We start from the raw sequence: 15128 nt of genomic DNA on the forward strand, positions 1-15128 counted from the left end.
GAAAAAGATAACATGATTTTTAGTTTAAATCTTAGATTTTAATAGTTCTGTGGGATTGTAAAATGAACAGCTCAGATTTTAATTGTTTTAGTAGATTTTTCCCGGTTCATCATTAGTAATTGTGTTGGCATTAGCATCATCGTTATGATCATCATCATTGCTGTTGTCCTCATCATCGTCGCCACCATCATCGTGATTGTCATCATCATCATCATCGTCACTACTACCACCACTACCATCGTCATCATCATCAAATATTATGCTGTTGTTATCATCATACTCATAAAAATATTAAAAAATATTTTAAAAATCATACATCATCAATATCTTTATTATAATTAAATTTCCATGTAATGTTCCTTCATCTGCTGTCCTCGTGGCAAATAAAAGCAATCATTATTATCATCAATAGCAGTAGAAGACTTTTCATTGTTGTTATTGTTTTATTGTAGTAGTAGTATTAGTAGTAGTAGTAATACTTGGATTTGTTTGTTACTTTTGTGCAAAAACAACAAAAAAATAACATAAAAACAAATACACATGAAATTAAGAATAAAAAGAAACCTAAATATTCAAATTGAGGATTCACATTCACTATATTTGTTGATATACATATCAATTGCATCATTGAGTTGGCTCTTAATATAAATTTCTACCCAAATTACACAAACTTACAATATATGCTCAACACTACAGAGCAACGATTTTGACACTTGATAATTTAGATTTTTTAAGTTGAATGTAAACAAGTTCATTAACATGGGGAAAAAAGCATTTGATTGATGGAAATAAAGAGAAAGAGACGGGCAGAGAAAGAGGAAGAGAGAGAAAGAGGGTAAGAGAGGGGAAGGCAGGGAAATGGGTAACAAAAAATATTTTAAAAAATGCTGATGCCACATAGTATAAAAGAACAATGTAAAAGTCACAAAACCATTCAAATGCTAATGGCTGTAGAATGGTAAATAGTTCTAATATTGAAAGACTTTGAAAGAATATATTTTGTTTTACTTACCGAGCTTGTTCTTCCTGTTTTTGAAGAGGCGCTGCCACAACAAAGAAACGAAAAAATAGATTTCAATTAAAATATCCGATTTCATGGGAATTAAATTTTTTCTGCATATTTTGAATGATGGTAGTATAAATAACTATAATATCATTTGAATTAAATTTCTCATGTATTCTGATATAAATCTGACATCAAACCATTTAAAAAAAATTTATAATGCTAATTTACTAGATGTTATATTTTGGCTGTTATGCTATATTTCAGGTGACCCTTTACTTTAAAATGTATTGAACTGATGAGACACTTTCAGAACAAATAGCAACCAAATGCTTCTTAAAGTATGTGAAAAAGGATAAAGACGTTCAATAATGCAGTTTTGATATTCTTTCATTCTTTTAATTGTTTCAGGCATTTGACCGAGGCCATGCTGGGATACCGCTTTGAGGGGATTTTAATTGAACAAATCGACCTGAGAACTTTTTTAAGCCTAGTGCTTATTCTATGAGTCTCTTTTGCTGAACTACTGAGTTATGAGGATGTAAACACACAAAAACCAGTTGTCAAGCAGTGATGGGGGGGGGGTACTAACACAGACACAAAGACACAGATGCATAGATATATACACATATATAAATACAATGAGCTTTTTTAGTTCTCATCTACCAAATCCACACACAAGGCATTGGTTGGCCCGAGATATATAGTAGAAAACACTTGCCCAAGGTGCCATGCAGTGAGACTGAACTTGAAACCATGTGGTTGGGAAGCAAACTTCTTACCACACAGTCATGGCTGCACCTATATAAATACTATGGCTACAGAAAAAAAATAATGAACATAACTGGAATGTCACTGATCATAGGTTAAAAGTAATGAAAGAAGATCAGCTGAACCAGGACTGCTCTGAGCAAAATATCACCAAAGACAGTTAGATGGTACTGACTCCTAAAGCATGTGAATTCCTTAAGGGAGGTAACTCAGTATGCTAACTCAGTCATCTGATATCTATTCAGATTGATTATGAGACTCAAGTACTGGGGTCGATACAATAGACCAAATCCCTTGAAGGCAGGGCCTCAGTATCACTGCAGTCCAATGATTGAAACCAATAAAAAGGGGGAAAAATAAATACTTGGGTGAAGAGGAAGGTAAAACAAGTGATGTGTTATCTAAACCTTATCCTGAGTTTACTTGTTCTCTGTATTATCTAAATTTTCTTCATGCAAAATAATTTCCGATGCTTTTAGTGCCATTTTCAACAAGTTTTCAGTTACTCAGCAGTTAATAAGTTGTATTATAAATATTGATTTTTTTTTTATATATCGGCTTATCTCTCTCAGAGTGTCTCTCTCACACACACATGTGTGTGCATGTATTTATATGTATGTATCTGTGTAATATATTGATTGTACAGATGAAACTGCAGTAAAATTGTAATTCTGAATGGTTTCAGCCATGTTCAATATTTGTGTGTATGTGTATATATATATATATATATATATACATATTACAACTTAATTGCATTTCTTTGCCATGAACTTTCCAGCATCAAATTGGCAAACATTAATCTGTATTCGATAGTAAAAGTAATTTCTGGCAACATTAGAGAGGTCATTGGAGTACTTTTCCTTCCTCTTCTAGTGCTGTTGCATTTTCTCTTCAGAGATGATTGCTATTTAAAATGAAAGGAATGATATCATCGATGAAACCAACAAAAGATAAACCAGCAATGAATACCACAGGGTAGAAGCAGAGAATAATATAAATAAATGGATGTAGTTCACATGGTCAAATTATTTGATTGAATTTATCCATCCACTAAAGTTTTATTTATTACAAGGAATAGTGTAAATTTATACAAGGCTTCATAGTACGTTCACCTTTTGCTTATTTTGCTTTGGGATTTAATTTGGTATTAGTATCCTTGTTTCAACCCATAGCATATTTGAACATAACCGCAAACAATATCACGGATGTAAAATAAACCAAATACATAACATCACTATAGAAATAATATATATATATATATATATATATATATATATATATATGTCTTATATCTTTTACTTGTTTCAGTAATTAAACTGCAACCATGCTGGGGTACCAGCTTAGAAATGTTTTCAATCAAAGGAATCGACCCCAGGACTTATTCTATCAGTCGCTTTTGCTGAACCACTAAGTTACAGGGACATAAACACACCAACACCAGTTGTCAAATGGCGATGGGGACAAACATAGACATAAAGATACACACACACATATATATATGATGGGCTTCTTTCAGTTTCTGTCTACCGAATCCAATCACAAGGCTTTTGTTGGCCTGAAGCTATAGTAGAAGACACTTGCCCAATGTGCCATATGGTAGGAAGGAGTGAACCCAGAACCATGTGGTTGGGAAGCAACTTAACACACAGTCACACCTATATCTATCTATCTATCTATCAATCTATCTATATATATATATATATATATGTGTGTGTGTGTGTGTATATAAACTAGCCAACCAGCAAGTCTCAGTGGCTCTATGAAGATGTTAGCCATACTTAATGTATGCCTAAACACTGCGATATGTGAACATTTTGAGAAATTCATAATATAGGTTTCAAATTTTGACATAAAACCAGCAATTTTAAGAAAAGGGTTAAGTTGACTACACTGACCCCAATCTTCAACTGATACTTATTTTATCAACCCCAAAAGGACGAAAGGCAAAGTTGACCTTGGTAGCGTTTGAACTCAGATCATAAGGATGGATGAAATGCTGCTAAGCATTTAGCCCACCATACTTATGATTTTGCCAGCTCACCACCTTAATAATAATATAATAATAATAATAACAACAATAACAATAACAACGACAACAACCACAACAAGAGCAACACCAACATCCTGTCAACGATTAGCCAGAGATGATTTTTCAAATGAGAATATCTGAAATAAACTTGATTGCTCTCATGAATAAGAATACTAAAAATGAACCTGACCACTCTCAAAAATTAAGTAAAAAAAACTGGAAAAATAATCCAGAACCCTTGTCTGGTACATGATCGATCCCAATGGCAGTCATAGAATGTGAAGGTGGCTGTAGAAAATTTAGTAACAGTAATAAATAGTTTGTCCTTATCTAATACAAGCCAAAGTTAAGAAATTCACTATTCAAAATAGTTTCAAATGCAGAGATAATGATAATAATAATAAGTTCTACTCAGGAATTTTTAAATGAATAGCATGAGATGTTTTGGTTTTCTCTAAGGCAGAGATAATAATAATAATAATAATAATAATAATAATAATAATAATACTGGTTTCAAATTTTGGCTCAATGCTAGCAATTTTAGGGAGTGGGTAAGCTGATTACATCGACCCCTGTTCAACTGCTACTTATTCTATAGACCCCCAAAATGATGAGAGTCAAAGTTGACTTTGGCAGCATTTGAACTCAGAACTTAAGGACGGACAAAATGCAACTAAATATTTTGTTCAGTATGCTAATGGTTCTACCAGCTTGCCACCTTGAAAAATGCCAACTGAGGTACACCAACATTTTGAGAAATGCTTTAATATTGAGGTATGCCAACATTATGTTGTATCCCTTGCTACTGTAGTATACTGAAATGTTGAGATATGCGTACATGTTAGTTTGTTAGTCCACCTCATGCTTGTTTGAGAAGTAGTTTTTCAGTGTTCTGCTATGTTACCCCAATGTCTGTTTGATAGTCTTCAGGTATTCCTAAAAGTTTTGATGCCATGTGACCCATGAGTTTCCTCAAAGTTTTCTTTCTTCCTATTGATGACCATCTCATCCATCTCAAAGCTGTTTTTTTTTTAAATACTGATGATCCAGTTGTCATAGGTCAAAGTCAATCAGCCAGTTGCACTATTACTTCTTGGAGTTTTTGTGAATATGCTTGAATATTTTAAATATACCTAAATACTGGGTATGCCTATATTTTGAGGCAAGTTTAAATATTGAAGTATGTCAAAATATTGACTATATAATTAAATATTGAATATGTGCCTAAATTTTATGCAAAGATTGCAAGTCAGACGGTTTCAACTTCAAATAAATCACAGAAGGGTTTTCTTCTTTCAAAAGCATAGTTTTAATCAATACTCATTCTATTACATTTAATTAGTACTGGTTCTACATGACAAATTCTGGCACTGGTAACATAGAAAGCACTAGTGATGGTGCCATGTAAAAAGCACCCAGTAAACTCTGTAAAGTGATTGGCATTAGGAAGGGCATCCATCCATAGAAGCCAAGCTAAAACAGACTATGGAATCTGGTGCAGCCCCTGACCTTGCAAGTTCCTGCCAAGAAGTCCATCTGATGCCAGCATAGAAAACGGATGTCAAATATTAATGAAGATGAATAGGGCATATTGTCATTCAACAATTATGTACTCATACTCGCTTATATGGAAATGTTTATGAGCTTGCTGAAACAGTTAGAAACAGCATTCAAACCTCCCTCAAATCCTTAATGTCTTAAAAAGAAAGGATGCATACAATGGATAATGTATTTCTATATGACATATGAGAAAAGTAAAATATGAGATAACTGTGGCTGGAATGCCTAAGTTCATAAGTCTCCTCAATCAGGATTGAGCTGGGGGTTAAACAATGCTTGGTCTTGTAATATCATATGAGCATTAACTGAATACATCAACACTCTTATTTTATAAACAACGGCAGCCAGCTGTTGTTTTTTAATCTCTTACAACCATTTCTACCACTAGCCTGTGTGTTACAGCTGGTTTGGTCTCTCTGAATACTCTGAAGCAATAAAAATTCACTTCTTGTACCCATCTCATCTCTTCCTATCACTTCATAAATTATATATTTAGCATTTCTTGAAAATCCAACAGTAAACATCCTGTTTAATTTTCCTATCCAAGAACTACATTAATCTCAAACTCTTCCTCACCTCTAACCTAAGTGTTCTGTATTATTATTATTATTATTATTATTATTATTATTATCATCATTATTGCTGTTGTTGTTGCAGAATTGATGATGCATCAGACAAAATGCCACACAATACAGAGTTCGACTATTTAAGTTTTGAGTTCAAATCCTGGCAAGATTAACGTTACCTTCCATCCCTCCCGGGTTGATAAAATAAAGTGCTAGTTAAGTACTGAGATTAATAGTATTAACTGGCCCTCTCCCTTCAGATTTGCTGGCTGTGAACCAAAATTTGGAGGGAACCTGTGGAAGAGGTAGACCCAGGAAGATGTGGTATGAGGTGTGGAAATGTGATCTTTGGATGTTGAGTTTCACTGAGGGAAAGACAAGTGACTGAATCTTCTGGTGAATTGTTGTGCTTAAGAAGACACGTCAAACTAAGTGAAACCGGTTGCGGCCAAACAGCACCCAAACTGCTGACAGATAAAAGGCACCCATGCCAGAGACATATAAGAGAGGCACTGTGATGGTGACATGTAAGAGACACCAAATACACTTTGTGCAGTGGTTGGCATTAGGAAGAGCATCCAGCCATAGAAACCAAGCCAAAACATTCTGGAGCCTGGTGCAGCTCCCCAGTTTACCAGCTCCAGTCAAACCATCTAACCCATGCCAGCAATAAAAACAGACACTAAATAATGATGGTGATTAGCATGTTGGACAAAATAGTGGCATTTATTCTGGCTTTACATTCTGTGTTTCAAATGCTGTTGAGGCCCATTTTGTCTTTTATCATTTCAGGGTTGATCAGTACTAATTAAGCAATAGGGTTGATGTAATTGACTTCTGCCTCCTCAACAATTTCAAGCCTTGTGTTTAAATCAGAAATTAATAAAGGCTGTGAGCTAGCAAAACCATTGCAACATTATTAAAAAAAATACCTTGTGGGTTTTCTTCTTTCTGTGATTAAATCTTATCACGGTCAACTTCATTTTTTATTCCTTTAGGAGGGGGGGGGTGTGCGTGCGATAGTAATAATTAACCCTCTCTCCTTAGTATTTCTCTCTCTTTTACTTGTTTCAGTCATTTGTCTGCGGCCATGCTGGAGCACCGCCTTTAATCGAGCAACTTGACCCTGGGACTTATTCTTTTGTAAGCCCAGTACTTATTCTATCGGTCTCTTTTGCCGAACCGCTAAGTTATGGGGACATAAACACACCAGCATCGGTTGTCAAGCAATGCCAGGGGGACAAACACAGACATACAAACACACACACGCATATGTATATATATACATATATACGACGGTTTCTTTCAGTTTCTGTCAACCAAATCCACTCACAAGGCTTTGGTCGGCCCGAGGCTATAGTAGAAGACACTTGCCCAAGGTGCCACGCAGTGGGACTGAACCCGGAACCATGTGGCTGGTAAACAAGCTACTTACCACACAGCCACTACAGTATTGCTGGTTTGTGTCTAAATCCGAAACATTATTATATAAACTAATAAATATGTTAATTTCAAATTCTAAGTTCCTTTTATTACAGTAGGAATCTGTCTTGACTGTTTTTTTCTGACAGGAAACAAAACACCTTGTGTGTAATGGGAAGGTTCACATGATGCATTCTTGATTCTGTTTTAACCCTTTAGCATTCAGATTACTCAGTCAAATGTTATGTATGTTTATTCACATTGTTTTAAATTCATCATGCATTATCTCATAGCTTTGAGATTTCAATGATGTGATTGTGCATTTTTTAAAATTGACATTGTAGGGTAGGTGTGAAAGGCTAAGTCTGGCTAGTTTGAACATACAACAGGTAGAATATCTGGGATGGATATGGCCAGTTTAAATTTTAAAGGGTTTAACTATGAACTGTTAGCTTGTGATTAATATGGCAATGGGCTTTCAGTACATGTAAACCTGATTCAGAATGAAAATAAATATCTTTCTCTATCAGTACAATCGCTAAGTACAACTTCTACATTTCTTACAAAGTGAGACAGGTTGTCTCGAGAAATCAAAGTTATTCAGTCTAAATATAAGAAAGTTAGTTTTTGGGAAGTGGCAGGAAAGAATTGTATAAACTTGACACTAACCAAATAAATGCCTAGTTATACATACCCTATGATTGGGTGAGCCTTAAAAAAAATCTGTGGGCACTACCTTGCAACTTCACATAAAAAGAAATTTGTTAAAAATCAATAAGACCAAGGATTATGTTAGTCTAAAAAGATTCCTAAAAAACTGCATGACCTTCTTTGTAAGAGTGGGTCTATTTCTCTCAATGTTTTACTGATGTTCCCAGAACCCCCCCACTCCAAAAAAAAACCCCTCAATGGAATGAAAGGCAAAATGTAAATGTACCAGTAATACACTGGTGTAGTTACAGAGATTACATAAAAGAAACAATCTTGTGCCAGGTGCAACAGATGGTATAACAGATAGTGTAGTATTAGATTTGGTTGATAGAATGAGGGTGAGTGGTAGTGGAAGGTATGGTGATAGGTGTGGTGGATGGCAAGACAGATTTAGTGGTTGATATGAAGAGTTGTGTATGACATGTAGAAAGGTGTGGAAGTTGGTAAAGAGATATTTATGATAGATAGTATCAGAGTAGATATGGCAGGAAGTATATAGACAAATAGATGATAAAGTGTTAGATGTATAGTGTCAGATGTGGTAGGGTGAGGAATTGGCAGAGTTATTAGAATAATGAACAAAATGTTTAGATGCATTTCTTCTGGTTCTTTGCAGCCTGAATCCAAATTCCATTGAGGTCAACTTTGCCTTTCATCTTTCCATTGTAAATGAAATAAAATGCCAATCAAAAAAACTGTGGAAGAAAGAATGGAGACTGACATGGTATATGGTATGCAGCAAATGATAAGGAGACAGGTGTGATAGATGGTATGAAGATGGATGCGGTAGATGATAGAAAAAGAGATCTGGTATATGGCATGGTGCCAGATGTGGTAGAAGGTATATGGAGAGCAATGTTATAAAAGTATGGAGAGCAATGTCATATACAATACATCACTGGATAGCATTATAGATATTGATATTGCAGATGTCATGGTGAAAGCTATAGTAGATAGCATAGAGACTGAGATGAGGGAAAAGTCAAATGGTAAAGCAAGTTTTGTGGATGGCATGATTGTAGGAATCAAAGATAATTTCAAAACTTACTGCTATACATTCCACTTTGTTCCATTAATTTCTTCTGGGTGTGCTTCTTGCGACACAACCAAATGCTAACAATACACAAAGCAATCCACACAGTTCCACCAATTGTCCCAATTAACATGCCAATAAACCAAGGCTGTCTCATTATTGATGGTTTTTCAGGAACTGAAACAAAAAAACAAACAAAAATATGTCTTCAGCAACAATTACAGTATGGATAAAATGAAAAAAAAAAATGTAGGAAGATGTCACTTAACATGCAAGAGTGTCTAAATCTATCTGAAATCACATCCTACTGTCTCAAAAAACAACAAAAAGCAAACTTACTTTTTATTGGGCTCTTATGCCGAACTGCTAAGTTACTAGGACCTAAATACATCAACACTAGTTGTCAAGTAGTGGTGGGGAGACAAACAGACACTAAGACACACACACACACACACATATATATATATATATATATATATATACACACACACACAATGGGCTTCTTTCAGTTTCCATCAACCAAATTCACTCACAAGGCTTTGGTTAACCTGAGGTTATATTAGGAGACACTTGCCCAATGTGCCATGCAGTGGGACTGAACCCAGAACCATGTGGCTGGGCAGCAAGCTTCTTACCACACAGCCATAACTGTGCAAATCTCTCTCTCTCTCTTTATATATATACATATTATATATATATATATATATATATATATATATATATAAAGAGAGAGAGAGATATTATATGGATGAAAACTTCATTAAAGTCCAGAGTGCATATGAATGTGTTTGTGTGCATGCATGTGTATATAAATGTGTGCATATAATGCCTGTGTAAATCAATGTCATGTTACATCCCTCTATGCAGAAAATGCAAAACTTGATTATTTGACAAAGATCAGTATAAGTACTAGACTGAAATATGAACAGTAGTTAATAGGAATCTGGATTCATTAAAACTCCACACCAACTGTAAGCCAAAGTCTGAAGTTAACAGAAAAATATAGCAGAGAAAAAGGAAAGATATTTATAACAAGAAGACAGATGCTGAAGGATGATGATGATGATATAGTATTAGAAAAAAGATATGCATGCTTGACCCAGTGTGTAACCTATCTTACATACAAGAGACTCGTGTCTTCCTACTTTACTTACCCATGTAGAACTTTTGACTCCATGTTCCTGTGCCTTTGTTTGTTACAGCTGCCATCTGCAACATGTAGGTGGTTGAGGGATTTAAACGTTCAATAATAACTCGGCGCACGGATGAGTTTGTGGCAAGACTACAATTATCTTTTCTATCTTCTCCATAGCAGCGGATCTGGTGTGGAAGAGAAATGGTATATAAAATTAACACAACTGTATGAAATAATCTATCTTATGTAAGATATATATATATATCTAGCTTTAATACTTAATATATATTTAAGATATATATATATATATATATATCAATTATATGTACTTTGTACTATTAGTAGAGGTAGAATTGATTATCTCAGTAAAAAGAAGTTGGTTTTTTTCCTTTTGGTTTTACACCTCTGCAATTGCACTGCTGCAAATATTCAATGCAAATTACATTTGAGATTGGCAATAATGCAAAGCTGCCATAGCCCTCTTGCACAGTTTCTGCCTGCTTTCCAAACAGTTCCCAGAATTAGTAGATTTTTTTGAGATAATCAACAAAGTGTTCACTAATATAGAATTTTCAAAGGGAAAAAAAAGTGATAATTGAGTGTGCAACAAGTTCTATTTGTACAATATATGTACATACTATGTGTGTATGTGTGTGTGCATGTGTGTATGGTGTGTGTGTGTGTGTGTGTTTAAAAGAAATTCTTTAGAGAGAGAATCTCTATTTGAAAAATTTCTAATAAGAGATACCATACATGTTTTCTACTACATGTACAATTTTGTATCTACTATTAGCAGATGAATCATGTGAATAAATAGTACCAAAAACTTTTTCAGTCTCTTGTTTTGAGGTGTGTGTGTGTGTAGATATATATATATATATATATATATATATATATATTATTAAGATTTTGCAGAAGATACTTGATATCACCGCAAACAATATTTAAAGAAACATTTTCCAAAATTTTTTTAAATCTTTAATAACTTTTAAGAGACACACTCTCTAGGGCTGCCCAGGTTCTGTTTTGACATGGTTTCTACATTAAGAAGGGCATCCAAAATAGACACAGAGCTGGCCAGCTCCTATCAAACCATCCAACCCATTCTGGCGGATGTTAAATGATGATGATGATGATTGTATGTATGTATGTATGTATGTATGCCATTTGCATCACAAGACTCCAGAAGCCATGTTTCCTCCACATTTCTGGGACCAAAACTATATTTTCCCTGTATTAGTTGCTGGGTTGCTACCCAATACGTTTGTTGAAATGACCAGCCATAAAAATATGTCGCTGTCATTCATCATCAAGGTTATCTGTAAAAGGGCTTTGTAAAAATCTGTCCTTTTGTTCATCTGCCAGTCCCAATGAGGAGAATATGCAGAAATAAATGTTGCTGTCATATTTTTCAAGATAAGACTAAACTTAATTATCCTGCCACACTCTAACTACCTCGATCATCTTATCTACCTATTTCTCTGCCAAAAGTATGCCTACACCTCCCACACCATCACTATTGCCTTCTCAGAAAAAAATTATATCTTTGTTCCTTGTCCCTGAGATATCTGGCTGAAGCTCTCCTTCATCTTATCTCTTGCATGCAGCACGCCTCTGTTCTAGCATCTACCTTTTATCATACCTATGAAGCACACCTGTACTGATCAAATGAAATAGTCAAAGATATAACACTTACAACATATCCATTGACATCACCATATCGGTAAGGACGTGGTGGCGGTGACCATCGCACTGACATGCTACTGTCTGATAGCCAATGAATAACAATATTTTCTGGAGCTGCAGCAGGTGCTAAATAGAAAAACAGAGAGAGGGTTAGAGGGAGGCATTGTGATAAAATTAATCAAATAAACAAACCAAAGTGAAGAACTCTGATTCAACTTCTGTACTGTACATGCACAAACAAAATAGCTGATATTACAAAAACGAAACAAAAGAAATAATATTTATAATTCATTTTCCTTATGGGTAAAATTCATGACTGAGTTTAAGAATTTTATTTCAATACTGTTCTGAAGTCAATCCCATTGCACAGTACCTTGAGCAAGTATCTACCAGATCTTTGGATAAATGCTCATTTGGATAAATATACACCTAACAGAAGCCTGCTGGGTATATATGTGTGTATGCACACACACACGCACACACATGATGATTTAATATACATACATACATATATATCTTTTACTTGTTTCAGTCATTAGACTGTGGTCACGCAGGGCACTGCCTTGAAAATTTTTTAGTCAAAATTGACTCCAGTACATTTTTTTAATACTTTTAAAGCTTTGTACTTATTCTGTTGGTCTCTTTTGTTGAACCAGAAAGTTATGGGGGACATAAACACATCAACACCTGTTGTCAAATAGTGGGGGTGGGGACAAATTCAGACACAAAAACACACACACATGACAGACTTCTTTTAGTTTCTGTCTACCAAATCCATTCACAAGGCTTTGGCTGGCCCAAGGCTATAGTAAGGAGACATATGACCAAGGTGTCACACAATCCTCTTCCATCATAACCAGATATTACAACTCTTGTCTTTGATGTTTGTAGCACTGAATGCTTTTTTTTAAATTGTGAATTACTGTTATGAAAAACATGGGATGTGTACTCTGTTTTCATTAAATATTTAAATCCAAAATGAAGTTAAGCCAAGATTTAACATTCCTGAAAATTAGTAAACACTGATCTTAATTTAAGTGTCTATATACATTCTTTTTAACATGATAAAGAGTTATTTGTGAGAGATATGGTTCCTGTTTTTAGTAGGTTAAAGAGCCTTGTAGAATCTCTTGTTAAGTCATTGTTATTGTTGGTTGTAGTCTCAGGTCTCCAGATCAACTCAGATTGAACACACTCATCAACAAACACATCTCTGACAGGCTCAGCCCGTCCTTCTGTGTATATTCAAGATAGCATTGTCTGCTGTGTCTTTTCTTTTTTACAGAGGCGAGAGATTAATCTGCAGATGCCTGCTTGCTGGTGTGTTGAACTAAAATATTTTGTTGCTTAGCCTCAGGTCAATGCTGCTCAAGCAAACCTATGAATCAAGGGATTGACCATTCAGTCAGGGTCTAATTTTCAGACTTGTCATTTATTTTTATCGTTTACTTGTTTCTGTCATTAGACTGTGGCCATGCTGGGGCATTGCTTTGGAGAGTTTTTACTCGAATGAATTGATGCCAGTACTTATTGTTTTAAGTCAGGTATTCTTTCCATTGGTTTCTTTTGCCAAACGATTAGGTTACAGAAACATAAACACACTAGCACAGGTCATCAAGCAGAGGTGGGGGACAAACACAGACACAAAGACACACACATGTAAATGTACACAGCATGCTTCTTTAAATTTCTGTTTACAAAATCCACACAAAAGGCTTTGGTTGGCCCAAGGCTATAGAAGACACTTGCCTATAGAAGGCTATAGAAGACACTTGCACACAGTGGCACTGAAACCAGAACCATGTGGTTGAGAAGCAAGCTTCTTACCACACAGCCATACCTGTGCTTATGACAGTAAAGTGTAATTTGAGGGGAATTTCTCTGCTATTTCTAATAGTTTGAATAACTCCCATTGGCTCACTGTTTATTTAGTAGTTGGTGTCCGCAGCAAAAGAAACGGTAGGCAAAGTGGAACCTCTCCAGTGTCAATTAGGAGTGGCTGGGTGCAGATATAAAACTAATTAAAGTTGTATATGTAAATTTGATTTTCATCATATTTTCTTTTTTTGAGAGAGACACTGCTGACCTAATCTTACAGATTACATGTTTATCTTTCTACAGACATTGGCAACTGTTCAAATATTGGTAACAACACCAAACAGTAGTAGTAGTAGTAGTTGTAGGTGGAGCGACAGCAAAAATGATTATAGCAAAAGTGATATATCATGGTTTTTAATTCTGTAAGTGACAGAGGTTAGAGGTGAATATGGGTGTATTTAAAGGGAGGAAGAAGAGGATATTTAGGCTAATCAATAAAATAGAATGCATACAGAGACATACTCTACAGAAAAAAACACATTCACAGACATAATAAAGTAGAAATACATAACTAAATACACACACACACACAAGTGATAAACACAATCTTACACATATTCTACTGGTTTAAGCATCACTGTGTCCAATAAATAGCCCTACCAGTGTGTGGCAGATGATTGAAATATTACAGATTAATAAAAATATATCTATATAATTATCTAGCTTCTAGTCTTCCATTCATGGGTTCATTTTAACCTTTCAGCACTTTGGAATCTATAAAATATCAATATTAATAATACAGAGCCAATGGGACAATAAAGAAGGCTTCATTTTCATATAATATGCATAAATAAGCAGATATATTTTTCCTTCTGATTTTAAAAGAATTTATCTCATTTTAATCCCAAAGGATTCTGCATAAACTCTATGAAGTAAGACAACTAACTCAGCAAACAAAACTCAACAAATAAAGCAGGTTATACTCCTATTTGATACTATGAGTGAGCACTCTGTACTGTTGATGGCTTGGGGAATAATGAATCTCTCTTATCTAAAAAAATAACAATTAGGGATTGGTGACAGGAAGAATATATTTTGGCATAAAATCCTGTCTCAAATATGACATCATCCAACTAAAGTATGAGAAAGTGGACACTGATAACATATATCATTTATCATTTAATTGTTTTTTAGTCATTAGGCTGTGGCCATGCTGGGGTACTGCCTTGAAAAATTATGAATTGAATGAATTGACCCCAGCACTTTTTTTTTAAAGCCTGGTACTTATTCTATCAGTCTTTTTTACCAAACCACTAAGTAATGGGGACATTAACACACCAACACCAGTTGTCAAGAAATAGTGGGGATAAACACAGACACAAATACACACACAC

The 15128-nt window shown here is 34.8% G+C and overlaps 1 protein-coding gene across 7 annotated transcripts in view; it reads right to left on the reverse strand.

The window, feature by feature from the left end:
• Positions 1 to 15128, reverse strand: part of LOC115211793 (roundabout homolog 1) — a 703622-nt gene that overhangs the window by 226733 nt on the left and 461761 nt on the right. For 6 of the 7 annotated variants that reach the window (XM_036503452.1, XM_036503453.1, XM_036503451.1 and 3 more), the window contains exons 15-18: positions 11927 to 12042; positions 10250 to 10415; positions 9111 to 9272; positions 1013 to 1052 (exon numbers count right to left, since the gene is read on the reverse strand). In XM_036503452.1, coding sequence (XP_036359345.1) covers positions 1013 to 1052; positions 9111 to 9272; positions 10250 to 10415; positions 11927 to 12042 — 484 coding nt within the window. The remainder of the gene's footprint in view (positions 1 to 1012; positions 1053 to 9110; positions 9273 to 10249; positions 10416 to 11926; positions 12043 to 15128) is intronic. The other variant, XM_036503450.1, reaches the window with a different exon arrangement.

This window comes from Octopus sinensis, linkage group LG5, assembly GCF_006345805.1.
Source record: "Octopus sinensis linkage group LG5, ASM634580v1, whole genome shotgun sequence".
Classification (NCBI taxonomy): domain Eukaryota; kingdom Metazoa; phylum Mollusca; class Cephalopoda; order Octopoda; family Octopodidae; genus Octopus; species Octopus sinensis.